The sequence below is a fragment of the Phoenix dactylifera genome, chromosome 7 (genome assembly GCF_009389715.1).
Source record: "Phoenix dactylifera cultivar Barhee BC4 chromosome 7, palm_55x_up_171113_PBpolish2nd_filt_p, whole genome shotgun sequence".
Lineage (NCBI taxonomy): Eukaryota > Viridiplantae > Streptophyta > Magnoliopsida > Arecales > Arecaceae > Phoenix > Phoenix dactylifera.
Window position 1 is genome coordinate 11,322,068 of NC_052398.1, and position 19,365 is coordinate 11,341,432.

The 19,365-nt window shown below is 35.9% G+C and overlaps 1 protein-coding gene across 7 annotated transcripts in view; it reads left to right on the top strand.

Moving 5' to 3' along the window:
- The window catches only part of LOC103719516 (testis-expressed protein 10), a 40,928-nt gene that overhangs the window by 2,371 nt on the left and 19,192 nt on the right, over positions 1–19,365 (top strand). For 4 of the 7 annotated variants that reach the window (XM_039128290.1, XM_039128293.1, XM_039128291.1 and 1 more), the window contains exons 2-10: positions 7,732–7,792; positions 7,873–7,945; positions 8,048–8,170; positions 8,437–8,606; positions 8,898–9,047; positions 12,295–12,441; positions 15,836–15,902; positions 16,675–16,991; positions 18,099–18,242. In XM_039128290.1, the coding sequence (XP_038984218.1) occupies positions 7,739–7,792; positions 7,873–7,945; positions 8,048–8,170; positions 8,437–8,606; positions 8,898–9,047; positions 12,295–12,441; positions 15,836–15,902; positions 16,675–16,991; positions 18,099–18,242 (1,245 nt within the window). In that variant the 5' untranslated portion in view covers positions 7,732–7,738. The remainder of the gene's footprint in view (positions 1–7,731; positions 7,793–7,872; positions 7,946–8,047; positions 8,171–8,436; positions 8,607–8,897; positions 9,048–12,294; positions 12,442–15,835; positions 15,903–16,674; positions 16,992–18,098; positions 18,243–19,365) is intronic. The other 3 variants (XM_039128292.1, XM_039128294.1, XM_039128296.1) reach the window with 2 other exon arrangements.

Consider the following 19,365-nt stretch of genomic DNA (forward strand, 5'->3'; position numbering starts at 1 on the left):
AATGGTGACATCTCTCCATCGCAAGTAGTATTACTCACTGTTGTTTTCAACGAGGAACCAATTTGTAAGTTTTTTGAGGTTCAGTTGTGATATTATGTCCTAATTTCTAATGACATGGATGCTTAAATTAACAACACTTGGATGCAAAGAATGTTAGTTTTAACTTAGGGAGAATCTAAATCCCGCATGGGGGATTGGAATTATCAACTTTATTTACACCGATCATTTTGCCTAAGAATCTGACTAAAACTAGGTTAGATAAATTAAGAAGCCATCAATTGAGGGAATTTAAAAGTTCCAAGATGATATCTCTAGATTCTTCATTGTTAATATAATTCTTAACTGCCAAAATTGAAAGTAGGTGAGAAAAAAAGATACATGGGCATGGGAAAATGCATATTTAAAAAATATTTATAGTAAAAAAAATGCTTCAAAAGTAGGTATATGTTCGAGATTCTCAGAAGATTCCAAATCAGGTGCATTATCATAAGTAGAAGATTCTATTTACAAAGATATAACCACTTATTTACAAGAGAAATTTTGAAAGGGAAAGATGAGTAAGTGATTGTGATAAAAACCAAAAGATAATCAATATCCTGAAGTCAGGTCTCTAGGGCTGGAGATAACATCTTTACATACAGAGATAGTTTTCGAAAAAGCATGGATGAAGGTGAAAACTCACCATTTTTTGGGTGCGGCACTATAGTTATTCATCTAAGTTCCACCTAGATCTTCCTTAGTATTTATGCAAGCAATACAGTGATTCCAATCTCATGTTAGCCTTTTTTTTTCCCAAGGATTTTCTTGAATGCGAGGCTCTCACCTCTAACATGAGTTATATAATGACCTCTTGGTCAATTTTCCACTAAACTTTTAGTTGTTCATGCCTATAAGGCTATAATTACAAACGTTCATGCATCATTCCCACGGAAGCCACCCAAAATAGATCAATTATATCGTACTAACAACTAGTGGCATCATATATCATACTAAAACTAGTGACAGCATGGACAATTAACATAAAAGTTCTAAATTTTTTAGTATGGATTTTTTGTTGCATCGTGGCAAAACCTTCCAAAGCTGACCTTGGCAAATAATGGTTGTTGTTTTGGTTACTGTCTATTCTAATATTTATGTTAAAATTTTGGAGAGTATTTGACATGAGATTCAAGTCATTTATCTCTACATCTAATATTACTAAAATTACTCCTTTACCATTTAAAAAATAGTATATGCTAATTATATTCATTTTTATGTAATACTTGTGTTTTAATTGTTTGGCTTTACAAATAAAAATAACGAAAGTGTATCTCTGTTTGTCCAAAAAAAAAAACAGAAAGAAGTACACCTCATCCATCAACACATAAATAATACACAAATTTAATTAATGTCATAAAACTTCTCATATGATACGATGAAATGGCAGCATCCATAATATCGCAAATCAATTCTGAAAGGATAACCATCTACTTTTGCATGCTGCATTCATCCTCGATTATCCCATAGAAGAGTTGAAGTGCATGGGGATTGCACAAGTGATATTATGATAAGTAATATTTTCTTTTCCTCTCTGATTTAAGGAAGCAGTCATACAAGATTTTGTTTTTTAAAATTTTCCCCTCACAATGCCGTTCGCTTTGAAAAATTTATATCATTCTTCAACCTTCCGGAGCAGCATACATAACTTGCAACCACCGCATGTAATTCGAGCTTTATTTACAAGTATGAGACTTGCCACTAGAGAAGTATATAGGCCGGATCGGTCTGAAGATAAATCCAAAATCAAACTGTAGTTTACTAAAACTGAAAATAAAATTGAACTAACTATTTACAAATTTTTTTAAAACCAATATGAGAAATTGGGTTCAGTCCGGTTCGATTTGATTTGTTGGATTGATATTCAATGCGCTAAATGAGTTAAGTTAAATTCAAATATAAAAATTTCAAATTATATAGGATTGAGTTCAATGGACTGAATAAAATAAATTGATTTAAGTCTAAATATAAAAATTTTATTTTATATATAAAAACATATTTTTTAAAAAGTTTATATATATATATATAATGAAATATATATGTATGCATATATATATATATATATATATATATATATATTAACCATATTGGATCGTTTTCCCCATCACGGCCGCAATGGCTCCGTGGTACCGCTGTTGAGGCTTTCGGCAAATTCAACCGGCGTCCCATCCTTAACGAGGCCATCACGCTTCCATTCGGTTGGCCTAGTCTTAGTTCTGACGCAAGCGTTACTAGCTTATCCCTGCTAGGCTTTAGGTGGGTATTTGTACCGCCATGAATGCGCAGCATCGTGAGTAGGAAGACGAAGAATCTGCTAGCATCCTAGCCAAATGGGACTTGTCTCTCAATCCGACCAAAAGGAAACATATTATGTGTTGACTATCAGGAAAGTAACAGATTAAGATTAAGACGGACCAATCAGAGGTACTTAAGTGCTTTCAATTTTTTTTAATTAAGGTTGCGAATTTCTTCTATTGTCATCAGATTCCAGTTTTGTGCTCAAATTCAAGGGGAGCATATGTCTCAGAGCTCCTAACAAAACTCGTTCTCAAGTCAATTTTTTTAGCTTCTATGAACTCGAGGCTCTTCATTATTATAAATTTTTTATATAAGTATTGATGTTTTTTCACACTGTTTTTTTTTAGGTGATTCATAGACCATACATATTGGAATCATATTTCATTAATTTTTTGTTCTCTCTTTCTATCATCCTTCTATTTATCCACATCCCTTCATTTTTGCTTCACAATCCATAATCGTCTCCTAAATCGAAAACAAAGCACTTGCAAAGAAAACAACCTCTAGATGACAATGGATGAGATTACTTATCTTTGTTTGGCAGGACAGAACGAAGAAGACGAATGGAGAGAACATAGCTTTTTTCCTTTGAACCGAGATGACACTTCTTTCTGTCGGCAGTTTGGGCTACCCCCTTTTTTTATGAATGAGACAATGATGTGTTTTGCCACGATGGATCACATCGCTTGACTCTCAAAGAGAGACTAAGCTTTTCTCGAGTCTTTCTTTTTATCCTATGTGAACAAAGAAGCGTCATAACTCGTCCTTCTTTCAACCTTTCAGGTTCAGAGAATAGAATGCCTTTAAGAGACAATGAATGGCGATGTTTTGCGCTAGTCTGAATTCTACACAAAAGGAGAGTTCATCCTTGAATCCTGCCTTAGACTCACTACAAATCTCGAACTACCGATTGCCTAAACTCCTGCCAATTCCAATAGGCTTATTGAATGTTCTCATTGGCGTGCATCTAGTAAGCATTGAACCTACTTGCCCCTGTTTGACGTTTTCACTATTCAGCCATGAGATGACCAAACCAAAATCAAAGAAAAAGCTCCCCTTTTCTCCTCGAGGACGCGCTATTTTGTTGTTGTATGTTGATGATATAAAACTTACCGGCGAATATTCCATTACCATATCGCCAATCAAGTATCGCCTTCATCGATTATTTGCCATAAAGGATGAAGTTCGTAAGATTGTGAACGGAATCGCCTCTTGCCTCTAGGTACATTAGAATCGCATGAGTTCGCTAGGGTGAAATGCAGTCCGCCAAAATCGCCACTCGCTTTGGATCTGCCTTGGGACAATATAGGAAGACACTTTTGGTGTGGAAAGTTGAACCTCATTCATAAGCTTCAACTTTTGCAGGAGTTATTGGGAATTGTATCTTGAAAGACAATCGTCAGCCTGTTAAAGATTAAATTGTATATGAATTAATGAAATTAATAAAAGTTATTTGGCAATATTTCATTACATATTTTGCATCTTTGTGAACTCAAGTAATGTAATAAAATCCTTATGACTCTATTAAACGATAAAGAAGGATTTATCTACGAGTTCTTAAACTATTTCGTGACCAAACAATATGCTGTCACTAGGACAATAGCATTATCAAGAATAGGTCGTTGTGTGCCATATACGTTGGTTGTCCTCTTAACCAAATAGTGTAGAAACACCGATATGTCATATAGATGAAGTATAGGAGTACACTTGACTAAACGTGACCAGTCCCTCAAACCTGAGATCACCACGGTGACTTGCAAGTAACTCATTGTATTTTGGTACCAGACTATCTGAATTTCTAATTCAGTGATGGAAGGCTACTGGGTGCAGTCAAGTACTTGCGAAGTCGGTGCGTGAGTCAAGATGGAATGCCCTTGTGTTCAATTTAGTAAAACCTGGGCCAGGGTAATCCTTATGAGGAGTCACAAGATTTGTAAAGTTAAAACACATTTTGGATGCACTGATTAAAGAATTGACAGAACTCTGAAGTCATCCTAAGCATTTGGAGTCATAGGGATTAATTATACGGTAACCATAGTCCAAGGATTTCAGAATATTGCTTTGTAATTATTCGGCCTATCTGGATGTCAGGTACCATTGCTAGATGGTCACTTCGATTAGTACAGAAAGTCGTTCTCGTGCTACCGGCTTAAGTTCGAACCTATGAAGTCACATTCATAGAAGTTTCTAGGTTGATCAAATGGCTGATCGACGATTAAGAATCATCCAGGGGTACATCGGTCAATTCGATTGACCAATTACCCAAAGCAAAAGTTGCAGTAAAATAATTATTGAATTATTGAAGGATTAATTAGCAATTAGATTGCTAATGAACTCAATTGATTGAATGATTGAGCTTAGGTTAAGCAAAATTGAATAAGATTCAATTTGGGCTACATCAGGGTTTGACCTAATTGGATTGGGTTCGATCCGAATTGATTAGGCTCAACCCAATTAATCGGACTTGACCCAATTGGATTAAGCTTGACCCGAGCCTATTAAAAGTCCTTATTTGATAAGGATTCTAAGTTTAAAAATTTAGAAATTGATAAGAAAAAAAATCTCTAAATTTTAGGACCCTAACATTCTTTCTTGAAAAAGAAAGACACCTCATCCTTATCCTTTAAATTTATGGCGCCTCCCTCTTTATTTTTGGCCAATTTTTGGCATGAGAAAAGAGAGGCGTGGGGCTAGTTTCCCTATGAATTTGGCGCCTCAAATCTTCCTAAAGAGATTGGAATCAAATCCCTAATTTGTAGGAATTGCATGGCGCATCAAGCAGGGTGGCGTGCAGCTGAAGTTTGGGGCACATGAACCCCCTAATTTTTAGGGATTCATGGTGCAAAATTTAAAGAGGATTTGTTCACGTCTTAGCTGCCGATTCACCAAAAATTTTTAGAAATTTTATCAGCTAAATTAGTTGGCTAAAATAGGTGTGAGGCGTGGGAGGTCTGTTGGCTATAAAATGACCCCCACGCCTAGGGTTTAGATGACATGGTCTTTAGAAAGGGTTCTAAATTATAGAAAAGTTCTGAGAGCCAGTTTTCCTCTCTCCTCCTTCTCCATCTTCATCATCTCGAAGAAGAATCAAAAGTTGAGTGCTTCGAGGAGAAAAGTTCAGTCACTGCAGCATCTTTGTGCGAGCTAGCACTCCCATAGAGGAAGATCTTCCTAGAGCTTCGCATGGACTATCCGTAGAGGCCGAACGCGTGTGTGGCTGCATAAGGTGATCAAGGCATCATCAAAATCCTCAAAGCAAAAAGGTATTAGATCTGATATCATTAGAATTGAGGATTAGAAATCAACTAGGTTGCTGAAATTCTGCATGATTACATGTTAGACATAGAATCATGCATAATGGTTTAGGATAAATGTTTAAAGTCCTAAATTTATTTTTGTTGTAGAGATATGATCTTTAGCATGCATAGGAATTAAATAGTTTAATTCATGCTTCCGCTGTAAAATTTTTAAAAATATATGTATGCGACCACTAGGGTTTCCAACAGGAGTATGGGAAGATTCCTACTACACTGCCTGTGGCTTACGGTAGGTTCTATTCTCTTATTGCCTTTGCCCTCAGAAATAGCTCTTTTCCTACCTCTTTGACTTTCCCAAAGAAATTGTACTTTGTGCCTTCCATTTAAAGATAGATAAAAAAAGTATACACCGGAGCTTTTGGATGTCCATTGTAACCCTGCTTCTCTAATCCATGGCCTTCTACTCAAGTATCTCTTTTGGCTGAATTTCTGGCACGTTTTCGTATGTCATGTAAATCAAAGCCCTCTTGCTCATTTACCAGAAAAAAAAAGCCCTCTTGCTCTTTTGGTCGTCTAAAGTTGACGTCAATGGTGTCTTAAAAGCTAAAAACAACGCCCTTAGCAACTGGATAGATTTACCATCGATATTTTTTCATTTGAATTGGACAAGTGTCCTAGTTTATACCGGGATTCTATGCCATATTTGAGAGCCCCGTATATTGGCGAAACTATCAAATAGAGGAACTTGCGGCAACGGAACTGGCTGATTGGTCGGCTAGTCTTTTTTTTTCGCGAGGCATGAATTGAAAATTAAGCGAGTTGGATCAGATTGGATTGGTTTGATTTAGTTTTCTGAAAATTTAAACTAAAATTAACCCTTTTTTTTTGGTACTAGTCTTTCTCAAACGGATATTATATCAATTTTTAAATTTAAACTAAAATTAACCAATTTTTTTTGGTACTAGTCTTTCTCAAACGGATATTATATCAATTTTTTCAAAAAATGATATAAATAATAAATGTAGCTGGCTAGAATCGGACTTACGGTTTGACCTGCTATTTGCGTACCCTTATTTTTTTTCTTTTTTTTGGTAAAAACGACATTTTATATAGCTCTAACGTGAGTACAACTTGCTAAATCAAGGAAAAGTAAAGAGTACAAAAGAGGAGGAACATCCCTCGTGGATGTCCAGATGATCTCCCTAGAGTATCGGATAATAAAGGAGGCGACCCAGTCTACGATACTGCTCGCCTCTCGGAACACATGTACTGCCTAAACGGAGCTCGGCTCCTGGATCAGTTTGCGAGTATCACGAATAAGAGGGTGACTATTACCATATCTATCCATTCTCTGCACCTAATTAATCACCACTGAAGAATCTCCCTCGAGGCAAATGTACTCAATACCAAGTACCTGCTTCGCAAAAGAGATACCCTCTCAAGCTGTCCGTAGCTCTGCCCCAACTACAGTAAGATCGGACGTACGATCATTCGCTGCTATCATCCTGTCAAGGTGGTCTCTATTTACAAATCCGGCTTCTTCTGATATCTAGTTTGCCGACATACTATCATCAAAATTTATTTTGAGACGATGGAAAGATGGGGGCACCCAAGAAACAAGGCAAATGCGCGGTGCACGCGTGCTCCCGCCTTGTGGTGCCTGCCACATTGATTCATTCAGCGCGGCGCAAGTTCAGTTGACGGCATCGGGGCCGCCAGGCCTTTTCGCGAATGGGTCCCATCATCCCTTCAATCACCTGCCGTCGATCATTGAACGGATCGTGGTGGGTGATTTAATCAGATGGACTAAACGGAAACGAGAACCGTAAGGGAACAACTCGAAATGTTCTCCGAAATCTCCGTAAAGGCCTCAAAAACCCTAAACCCTCCTGAAACGCTTCCTCTCGTTCTTTTTGAATCTTATTCCTTAATCCTCCTCGTCGTCCTTGCCGAGGTATTATTCGCCTGAAACCACCTTTTCACTTTCACTTTCTTTTTTAGTTTTATCTTGACTTCAATTATCCAGAATTCCATTCTTTTCTACCATCCTGACGTTCAATTGTTCTTCTTTTGAAACAATTATTGTTTTACGGGATACCAAGGATCACATTTGTCTTCTTTCTCTGTTTTTCTTGGATAGAATTGACATGGTGCGATCAAAAGCAGCTCCCAAGAAGCCAAAACGGGGCGTAGATTTCAAAGTAAAAAAGTTTTCCTTCTCCTCCGATAATCTCTTCTCCTCGCTATATCTCAATATTTATTCTCTTTGTTTTCTTGCTAGAAAATAAAGCGTAAGATTGGCCGGAAGCTTCCCCCGCCGAAAAATGCCACCAATACCCAGATCAAATCCAAAGGTACGCGCCGTTCTTGCGTTTAAAATGCAATGAGCAATTGATTTGTAAGGCCTTTAAACCAGATGACTTTACTTATGGTGGGGGTTCGGTGTTGGTGAACAGCGATTGTTCTTCCGGAGCAAAGCGTGGCATCGGAGAGAGTCGGCCTGGCCGTGAGCAAGAAGGGGTTGACGTTAAGAGAGCTCCTTCAACAAACGTCCCATCACAATGCTAAGATTCGTAAAGGTATATGCTTTCATTCACTTTCTTTGGTTTTCTTTAGATGTAATTGATTTCTCTTGGCATAGACGAATTCCTTTCGGTTCAAGATTAAAAAGTTTTTTTTTCCCCTCCCTTTTACGCATGGATTTGTTGTTGTAAGATATCCTTTTTTTTGTTCCAGAAAGAAATGGTAATTTTAATTTTGACTCTGATTAATTTACTTCATTGTATAATCTCTTTGCTACATGACCAAGTTGCTAACACAAAAAGTTTCTTTTGGTTTGACGAAGCTGCGTTAACTGGTATCAAGGATCTTGTCCTAAAACATCCATCAGAGCTTAAACTCCACAAACTTGCCATCATAGAGAAGCTACGTGAGCGGATCTGTGACAATGACAAAGTGGTTGGTGAAACCTTGTATCAGCTCTTAAAGACTGTGATCTTTCCTTCTTCGAAAGAGGTATTTAGGAAGATGTGCCCTTCAATTTGCAGTTTGATATATTTAAAATGTCATTAATCAAGTTATATTTCTGGATAACAATTACAAAAGGTGTGCTTTTTGATATCTTGAAATGCCACCTATCTACTTCCTCAAGGCACTTGATTATTTGGCTTGACTATAAGTTTTTTCATAATTTTTCCCTCTGACATTATTACCAAAGCTGTAAACCTTCTCTTGTAACATGCAAATAATTTTTATTTGTCTTTTTTTCCCCATTAAGTATTAGACCTCAACTTTCCTTCCTTGCAGGACATAACTGGGGCAGTTATATCTTTATTAATGGCGTATATCTTCAATGCAATGACTCATATGGCAATTGACATTCGATTGATGGCTTTCAAGTTTTTTGAGCTTGTTGTTCTGAGCTATCCATTCTCCTTCATGTTATATGCTGAAAAGGTCAGTATCAATTCTAACTTAAGTACGATCTATTAGTATATCAACCATGGTCTGCCGTACCAGTCGGTACGGGTCAGTACCGGTCGGTATATACTGGTACTGGATCCTACCGGTACGGTACAGCTACATATTTCGGTACTGAAACGTATCGACGCGTACCGGCCCGTATCGACGCGTACCGGCCCGTACCGACCGGTACCGGTCCGTACCGACCGGTACCGGTCGCGTACCGACCGGTACCGACGCGTACCGACCGGTACCGACGCGTACCGACCGGTACCGGCCCGAACCGACCGGTCTGTATTGGCTCCAAATTTTTTTTGGCTTTTAGTCTCATCGGTACAGTACCGGTTCGGCTCGGTTTGGTTCGGTACCGGATCGGTACCGATGCCCACTGGTACGTTGGTACAGTCGGTACCGCGTACCTTATTATCAACCACTGCTGTGATTGAATGTGATTCATGATAGTTGTGTTTATTAATTTATCCTCATTATAGGACTTTCTTCAAATAAATGCTTGAGTTTGTTTCTAACTACAAAAGCATGCAAAATTATGCAGATAAATTTGATAAAATTTTGCAAGTGTACACCAACTATGTAACATGATTTGAAGTTTTCATTCAAAATCGAACAAATTCATTTTAAGAGCATATACCGTATATTGATATGGCTTGTGGTATCATCATTCAAAAATGATATATTATGATTGTTTGCTAGACTTGATCCTAGGAAGACCTTGGTAGCAGGATTTTGGTTGGCTTTATGTTTTTGTCTGCCAAAACCAGTTTTGACTGGATCTTGGTTGAAATCGGTTATTTTTGGTGAAAATAAAGTTTATTTGCTCATTCGTTGCATGCCATCACTCTTCCATTGTTCCCAACACCAATATTATTACTTCTCCACCACTATGCTTTAGATATTTCAGCAAATTTGTACAAAAATTAGTTGAATAAAGTGCCAATTTCTGTACTAAAGAAGCTGGTAGTAAAGGCAAAGCTGCCACTAGGTACCGTAACAATTGGCTTCATGGATTGTGTTAGAATCATCTATTTCTTTTCTTCATTTGTATTTTTATTTTTTTATTTAAAAAAGTGATGCACTGAAGGTCTCCTAGTCATAACCTTTTAATCTACTATTATTTCTTTTAAATTTTTATTTTATGTTTTTGTGAATCTAGAGCATGTACAACTGAGATTAGAAGATCTTAAGGCCATATTAGTGGTTAGATAGGCTGCTGATATGTCATAATTCAAGTTGTCAAGCCAAATGGGGTAGTCACATTACTATTGTAGGCATTACTCTTCATGGTTACTGTGGCATGAACTGTACCCTGAACAGTAACCAGACGGTATGAGAGCAGTTTAGGAAATTGAGAATAAGTTGTTTTAGGTTTTAGTTAAATGGGGCTTATGTTATTTATTTGCTCACTTCTTTGGAGCTGTGGAAGTAAGATTATTCTTCTTCTTGGATGGCCACTTGGTGCCTCCATCCCCCTCTCTTCTCTGCCCCTCTTCTTTCTCACTCTTATCTATTATGTTTTTGCATCTCTTTCTTTTATTTAATATCCTTTTAATTCGGCTGCTTCACTGGTTGCGCAATTTTTGTTGCTCTCTGCAAATATTATTGCTATTTATTCTAACATATCTGCATTTAAGAGTCCAATCTGCCTGTGCCTAATTTTCTAAAGTCTCTTTACGGTGATTTTTGCCTGATTGCGCTGAAATGCATATATATATATATATATATATATCAATAGTTTGATCGATATTCTCCTAGAAATCTGTGTTTGACAGGGTTTCAAACAGGTTTCTTGGTGCTGTCCTGGAATTCCAGCAAACAAAACTAGTGTTTTTTTATCAAGGACATAACATGAAATCAGGTTTAGTATGATTGGTGCTAAATGACAGCAACCTGATAATATAGTTGATTACCTAATTTCAAAATAAAATGAAAGTCAAGCACATATTTTGAGGAAAATAGTAATCAAACTATTGATTTCGACATAATCAGCCAATAATCTTGCAGTAAAGAGACCTTAAAACACTAGGCACAAGCAGATTGGATTCTTACGTGCAGATATATTAGAATAACAACAATAATGTTTGCAAAGATGAATAAAAATTGTGCAATCAGGGAAGAAACTGAACTAAAGGATCGTGAATAGAAGAAAGAGATGGAGAGATATGATAGATAGCAGTGAGAAAGCAAAGGAATAGAGAAGGGGTAAGAAAGCACTAGGTGGCTGTCCAAGCTGGAGAACAATCTCTTATTTTCCCAGATCCAATAAATTGAGCAAATACATATCATAATATCCCTCAAATAAAACCTTAAGACAACTTGTTTTTGATTTCCTAAACTGCCCTCCTTAGGACCCATTTTTCATGGTTATAATCATGCTACAATAACTGTGAACAGTAATGCATATGATAGTCATATGACCCACTATGTTTAGGGCTGATGTGGCTTGATGACTTAAAATATGAAACATCAGCATTTTATCTTACCACTAATATAGCTTTGAGATAGTTCCATTGCAGCTGAACAGGCTCGGGACTCAATAGAACTGAACATAAAACACAAATAAAAGAAAAACTACAGCAGATTAAAAGTTTAAACAAATCTTGACTTGATGTTGATGGCTATTCAGTGCTTCAGTGCATTAAAAAGCAATAGAGCTCATCTTGTAATTGAACAAGGGAGAAGAGGAGGGAAATAAAAAGATAAAATTTTGATGGAAAATAGAAATCTCATCTCTCTCCTCTCTTCTCTTATTTTCCAATATTTCTGATCCTATACAACAGCACCAAAGAAACTGAAAAATGATGAAGCAAACGCTTACTCTCATCCACCTCATCCTTCAAGAATTTCTGTTCCTATTGTAATTTTGGGGCTTTTGTTAGCACTCCATCTATATGTTAAATCTTGGACTTCGGCTAGGCTTGTGATTTTGGGGCACTTCGAAGAAGTGGAGGATGATTAGGGAGGAAATCATCTCACTTATTGTGCAGCTGTTGAATTAGATTTACTGGACGGATGGGGATAAGAGAGGGAAGGAGAGATGTGGAGGGTGTTGAACCCGGTCTTCCATTTGTTACTATTATGGAAATAATAATGAGTCTCTATTGTGATCTGTTTTTAATATTATATGGTGATGTGGATATCATATGCCAAATTATCTTATTGTAATTTATTTACCTGTTTTTGCTTTCCTACTTACAATTTATTTATATTTTTCTTCATTGGACAGGTTCTTGACTATTATATAGATATTCTAAGAAACAACCAGATCTATTTGCAAGAGAAGAACAAACTTAAGAATACTCTTGGTGGGCTTGTTCAGTGCCTTTCTTTGTTGGCCAGCAAGAATGAAAAGGAGGATAGGTTACATGAAGAAGTATGTGTCACATGTTAAATTTTTATTGGTTCGGTTTTACTGCAGGAATTTGATTATATAAGAATTTTTTTCAGTGATGCTGTTTCTTGTATATGATCTGGCTCTTAAAGTTTGTTTTATTGTGTGATTATTGACAACTGAATGTTAAATTTATGTTTTTTAAAATCTTGACCTCCGCTTTTCATGTTCTTTCATTTGCATTTAATGGGCTCAGGTGCATCCTATGATTTATATATCTTCCATTAGAACTTTAGAAGCATTTGATTGTAGCTATTGTATACCAATATTCCACTTTAAAAGGATTCACTTCTTGATGCAATAATGTACATAGCGTGCTTTTTAGTCTCATATAAATTATTTTGACTTGATGTTAGTGTCCTCGCGCCTTTACAAAAGTGGATACCAAGTGGTTTCTTTGGTGTTATACTGTGTTGAGAATCCTCAAGATTGAGGTATCAAGTAACACCATGAGCTTATTCACTTGAAAATTTTTACATAATTCCTTTGATGATTTATAATGTTGTGCTCATCCTTTTTTCGAATAAATTACTTTACGTAATCTTTTGCATCAATTCATGAAAAGTGTGACATACTCATCTCAAACATATTATTTTCAACAAAAGAAAAAACAAGACATCAAAAAGGCTAAAGTTATCGTGACGGCGCTTTCACCACTCAGCTTAGGCTTATAGTTGTTTCTGTGCATAACATGAATGTAAAGCATTGCATGAGAATCCAAAGACATTCCAGCAATAGTTGATGGAATTAAAGGGGAAGGGTAAACAAATTCCAAAGGCTGGAGTAGAGTGGATCCTAAATGCACTAGTAGTTGTCATGTTGGTGAACAATGCTGAAAGTATCTGGGACTCAGCTATGGAGGTGACTAGACAGACTGGTGATAATAATACTCTCAGAATGAAAGTTGATGGCAGAACAAGTTCCAGGAGGTTAAAACAATTTGGAAAACTAATTTAGCAAAGTAGACGATTTATTGTAGTAGTTTAGGTACGAGGATGAGATATAAACAAATTGGCCAAGATGGATGAAAGTAAGATCATAGATGTAATCATGTTAATGCATTATACTTGAGGCTCACATATTCTAGGGGAAGGATGCCTAGATAGAGAACAGATGGGAAATATTTTCATTATATTATTGAACATGGAGACAGATTGAGGGTAGCAAACTAAGATCCATAGGAGATGCAGGCATATCATAGCAGGGTTGGCAATATTGGTTTCGGTACTCATACTGGTACCATGCTAGTAAAGTATTGGTATGGGTCTCATACTGGTACCATGCTAGTAGAGTATTGGTATGGGTCGGTTCATGGTATCAACACTCGGTACACCTCCCATCCCAAGTACCAAGTATCGGTTCGCTATCAACACGGTATTGCCCATACCGTTAGGTATGGTATAGCGAACCATGTAACTTAGTGTGCAAACAATGTAGAGGATTTATGGTATGTGTAGTGAAGATAATTGGAGTGACTAGTATTATCCCTTTGGAGTGTGCAAAAAAATATTCGAGAAATTAAGCTGCACTAGTAAAAACTCTTGTTTACGAGATCTTATAAACGATAGGCTTGATGACATGAGAAATATGGTTAAAGAAATGGTTGGAATTGCAAATGTGGTCAAGAAATTGGACTTTAAGAGTCTGGTATAACAAATGTTAAGAGAGGCAGTGTATTGGCAAAAAGCCAATTTGGTTTCATACCAGAGCATGTAATTATGGAAGCAGTTTTCTTGGTTCATTAATTGTTGGAAATGTTTTGAGAGAAGAAGAGTGCTATCTATGCTAATGTGGGAAAAAAATATGATATAGGATCATGTGAGACAATCCAATTGGCATTGAAAAAGAGTGTTCAATAGTGCTTCATTAGGGTCATTTATTTGATGTAGACTTGTGTCAAATGAGGAGGTCTTACTTATTATGAGTTTGCAGTGAAGATCAACCTTAAACCTATACCATTTTATATTTTGGACATGTTGACAACATAGATGCAAGCAAAATATTATATGTTGATATAGTGATAGATGATGATTTATTAACAAGTAATTTGGAGTTATAGAGGAAAACATAACGGAAAAAAGGACAAGAACTCAATCATTGTTTTAAGCACCGGTCGGATGCCCATATTGGTAGCAATTAGTACACCCTTGCTGAGTGTCGGTACGATACTTCTCTTGAAACCGACACTTGGTATAGGGGGTGTACTAGGTACAATCTCATGGAATCAATCATACCATGATAGAGTATTTGAATTGATGGAGCTAAACTGAAAATTAAATCTCTGTCACAAATAATGAAATACCTTAAAGTGCTCCTTTGACACCTTAATCTCTTATACAAGAGAATACGGTGATAGATGAAAGCAATTTGTAATAATTGCTACATGTTAAGATGAAGAGTAGTGGTGCTAATTGGGTACTTGCAATCGTGCACACTAGAACGACTTGGTATAAGAGAATAAACATGCTTGCTATATTTTGTGGATAAGTAGGAGGCAGTAAAAAGATGAATGCATAAAGAACAAGTTGACTAAATATGAGGATATTGAGGTGGATATGCACTAAAACTAGAAACATAGAGTTGAACATGATCTATGGCTTAAATTTGTAAAGGGGCGTAGATAAGGAAAGCAAAATCCCAGTGGGGGCCGGTGCCTTTTTACGGCCTAAACTCCTCTATTTGTCAGCCGTGGGGAACTACTTCCTTTATGTCTGAGGCGGGGGGAGGGGGATGGGCCTATGTCTTATCGGATGAACAGAGATGTTTTGGTTATATGCAATGAAGATCAAAGAGGGCCTGACTGAGGAGGGATAATGAAGGTATCTATGGATGTCCACCTTTTCAATATTCCTCATCCCTAGAGAGAATAGTTAACTGAGACCTAGCCTGAAAGCCAGAGATATGTCATGTTATGGATTCAATTTGTTCTGAAAATGCAAAAACAGATGCATAAAATGGTACTAGTGGAAAACACGAAATATCAGTGATGTAGTAAGGCATATGTCTAATGTTGGTTAGACTAGACTATTTTCTCACTTATATGAAGTGTTATGTATGTATATATACAGTTGTATATGAATATGTATATGAATATATAGACATAGATATGTACATATTATCTATTTCCTGGCTTGTCATTTTTCTCTTAGTACCTCAATTCTTTTGGTTGAAAGTAAAGCACAAAGTTCTATTTTCTTATTGGCCTTCTAGATAGGAAATAGATTTTCCTTTCTCTTTCTTTGTTTGATTTAGTAGCTATTATCCTATCTGCCCACTAGTCTAAGCTAGAAATTCTTATTTCTGATTGTAAGAAGATGTCTTTCATTTCTATGTTATACATTTTTTTAATAACACTTGCTTTCTTCATTGATCATAGAACCAAAATATCGTTGAAAAGAAACGTTTGCACACTTTTGAACTTGAGATATACAAGGATGACGCAGGTACTGATATATTCTCGTGCATCCATGTTATTTATTTTTATTTACTTTGGGCATTCATGTTTTTATTTATTTATCTATTAATTTTTGGGATGTTCTGTAAAATCCTTTTGTTGATGTAAATATAGTCTATTTGTAATGTTTACACATGCTTTGACTGGAATCCCATTGTTCATGATCTTTAAGTTTGTTTGTATTTCTCTTTGTGATTTATAACTTTGTAGTGCACAATTCCAGGTTGTTTGTGTTAGTGGATAATCATAGTTTTCTAATGTTAGTTTATTTAGTAAATAACTTGAAACTATTTAATACACATGATAAATAACAATTTAACAATTGACAATGTGTTCACGCATGGATGCATGCATGTGTGCTAGCATTTTTAAGAATGTGCATGCTAGGTTATTATATCATAGTTATTACGTATCATGGTTAAAATTATGTAACATAGTTGAAATTATGTTATTTTTCTAAGACATTATTTTTATCTGAAACATCAATATATAGAAGTCAAAATTTGTCTATCTTTGTGGTTAAAGTAGCTTAACCAAGCATGTAAGGTGCTTATCCGCAAGATAGATGTCTAGTTGCGCCAGTCTGTGCTAAAGTCTTGGCATAGTACAGCACTACAGGTCTACCACTTGGCATATTACAGTACTACAGGTCTACCATGCTAACCTGTAGCTATAACAGGCACACAATTCTTTCTGTTTTTATTTTGTTAGATCTCAATAAAGTTTTGTAGTTATATTATTACTTTTTGGCTGTTTTGCAGGAATTTCTTCTATTGACAAGAAACTGCTAGATCTTGTGCCAATTCTGATCAACTGTTTCCAAGAATCCACAACATTGATTCGTGCAATGCCTATTATCGATGCTCAGTCGTTTGATTGTATGTTGTGCACACTTCAGTGTATAAATCTAGCTGTCAAAATTGTTGTTCATAAGATAAAGAAGCCTTTTGTGAGTACTGGACCTTTTCCTCCATCACTGTCTGATGGGCCTGATATGATGAGAAGTTCCATGTTTGTATACTTAAAAAAATTATGGGAAATATTTCCAGTTGTCCAGATGCATCAATCCGCTGAAAAGGTCTGCTTGTTTGCTTCTTGAATAGCTTATGATCATTATCTGATTTTTCTAATGCTTAAATAGTAACTATGTTGTCTTCTTCTCATTAGTCTGTGAAGTCATTATTGTCTAAGTCGTTCACATGTGGCTGCACCATCTGACGGTATTGCACTTCATTCCAATGAAATAACAGTCTTCTTAACTTGCAATAATGTTTGACCATAATGTATTGTATTTAAATATCCAATTTTTTGCTAACATTTGTTTAAGAAGTACAGATCAGTTAAGGAAAGTTAAATTAGTTGGCTGATTAGTCTATTGAGCAGAATATATTTAATTTTGTCCAGGTGTTGGATATGAAAAGATAGGGTGAAGGTACGTAGGTGCCTTTAGAAATTTAAATAATACAGAACATGGAAAATTAAATGGAAAAATGACTTAAAATTCTTCATACATAACCATTCCAATCATAGCTGTAACTAATTAGGCTATAATAAGTAAAATCATTTTCCTTCTTTTTTAAAAAATCTTGGAGTATTGAACTATAATTAACACTCCTTTTTTCCTCGCTCTTGGCAATAGTTAACGCAGTTTTTTACTTGTGCCAAAATGAATTCTAAGACATTACTGTTGATGATCCACACTGTTTATCACAGCATCTCAAATGGCTAAAACTTAAGTTTACTTTGTTATCCATCCTCCATGCATCAAGTTGTTAAGCGTAAAGCTAGGGTTTACCAACGAAGCTAATACTTGCATCTAATCTAAGTTGTTACAATTTACAAATGATTTGTCTCAGATTGTGGTTGAAAAGTATGCAATATATGTGAGTTTACAGTCCACACGATTAGAATATAAGGAAAGGTGTGGAACATCTACTTAAGTTGTTCGCTAGGGAATGCTGAAGGAGCCTCATATGCACATTTATTGCTTTATATTTGTGCACTTACTTGAGCAAGAATGTGATTTTTTCATTGTCAAAACCTCCTTTGATTTTAGAATGAACTCCAACCATGCAAATGATTCACAAAATTCCCTACATGGACATAATGCATGCCTGGCACCTTTTCTAAAAGAAGAGTTTATTTGCCACTGGATTTTTACTTCATTCTCTGTAATTATTTGCAGGAAGATGACAGATATTTCACCTTGAACGTTGGTATCACTGAAATATTTTTGCACCTGAGTGAATGGATTAATGATGGCACCCTTGCAACTGAGAAATTTCTTGAATTCATTGAAAATTTTCTACTTGGGCAGGTTATCAGCTCAGTTAATGCTATCCTCTTTAGAGCATGTCTTCAGTTGTTCATTTATAGAATTTCTTATGTTGCTGACTGTTAGCATTATGTATTCTTGCTGTTTCTAGTACTCATTTTATCATGTTATTTGTCTGCTAATTGAAAATTTGATTGAATTTATAATTGTTTGATTGGCTATAAATATCAGTTATGAATATGAGTAACTTTTCTCATCCTGTTTTTCAAGTTGAGAATATTTGTTACTAATTCCTTCTTAGTTCTTTGCATTTCTTCTTGGTCCTCTGCATTTTTCTTCCAAAACTAAGACCCTCCTCTTTATCACTTTCTAACATTTTATGGAGACTGCACTTATTATACATTTCATTATATTTTCGCCCTCTTTTCTTACCACACCGAGTAACAACAAAAAATACAAAATGTTACCTTTTACCTTTCAGGCAGAGGATCACAAAAAAAGCCAAATCCACCCTCAAAATATATATCCTGTACTCTTGGTGTGAGACTGGCAGGATGGAAATCCCAAAGTTGGATAGCAGGAGAAGCCCCTTTTAAAAAGAGGAAAAGTTTCCCTCTCTAGTGAGAGAAGCCAGGAAATAAATATCTTATTCCTCACTAAACTTTTCCTCATATAATTTATAATTTGGAATGCTTCAGCTCCTTCCAATCCATTTTCACCTTTACTTAAATCTTACTATGCTGAGTGGAGCAATTTTACTCCAAAGGCCTGTGAAAAGCTTAACAACCTCCATTGTTGGTGAGAAAGTATGAGAAGAATAACTTTCAACTTGCAACAGGATTTGTTCACTTGATCTTCATCGGCTATCATTATCAGAAAAATTTCAGGATATCAAATTTAGAGCAACAAATAACTTATTAACATAATCCCATTAAGTTGGAGCAATGGAAATGTCACTGTTGATGTACTTGATTTAGAACCTAATATCCTCAAGCATTTTTAAATTTTTATTTGAACCATAAATATCTGATACTGACTTATACATGTGCTTGTATCTCTTGGAAACACCACTTTGTTGATAAATTTGAGGTCTATGTATCTGGATACTCTTTTTGATTAATATCACTTTTTTGACTATTAAAGAGAATTTTGTGCTCTACTGTGGATACAAAGTTTG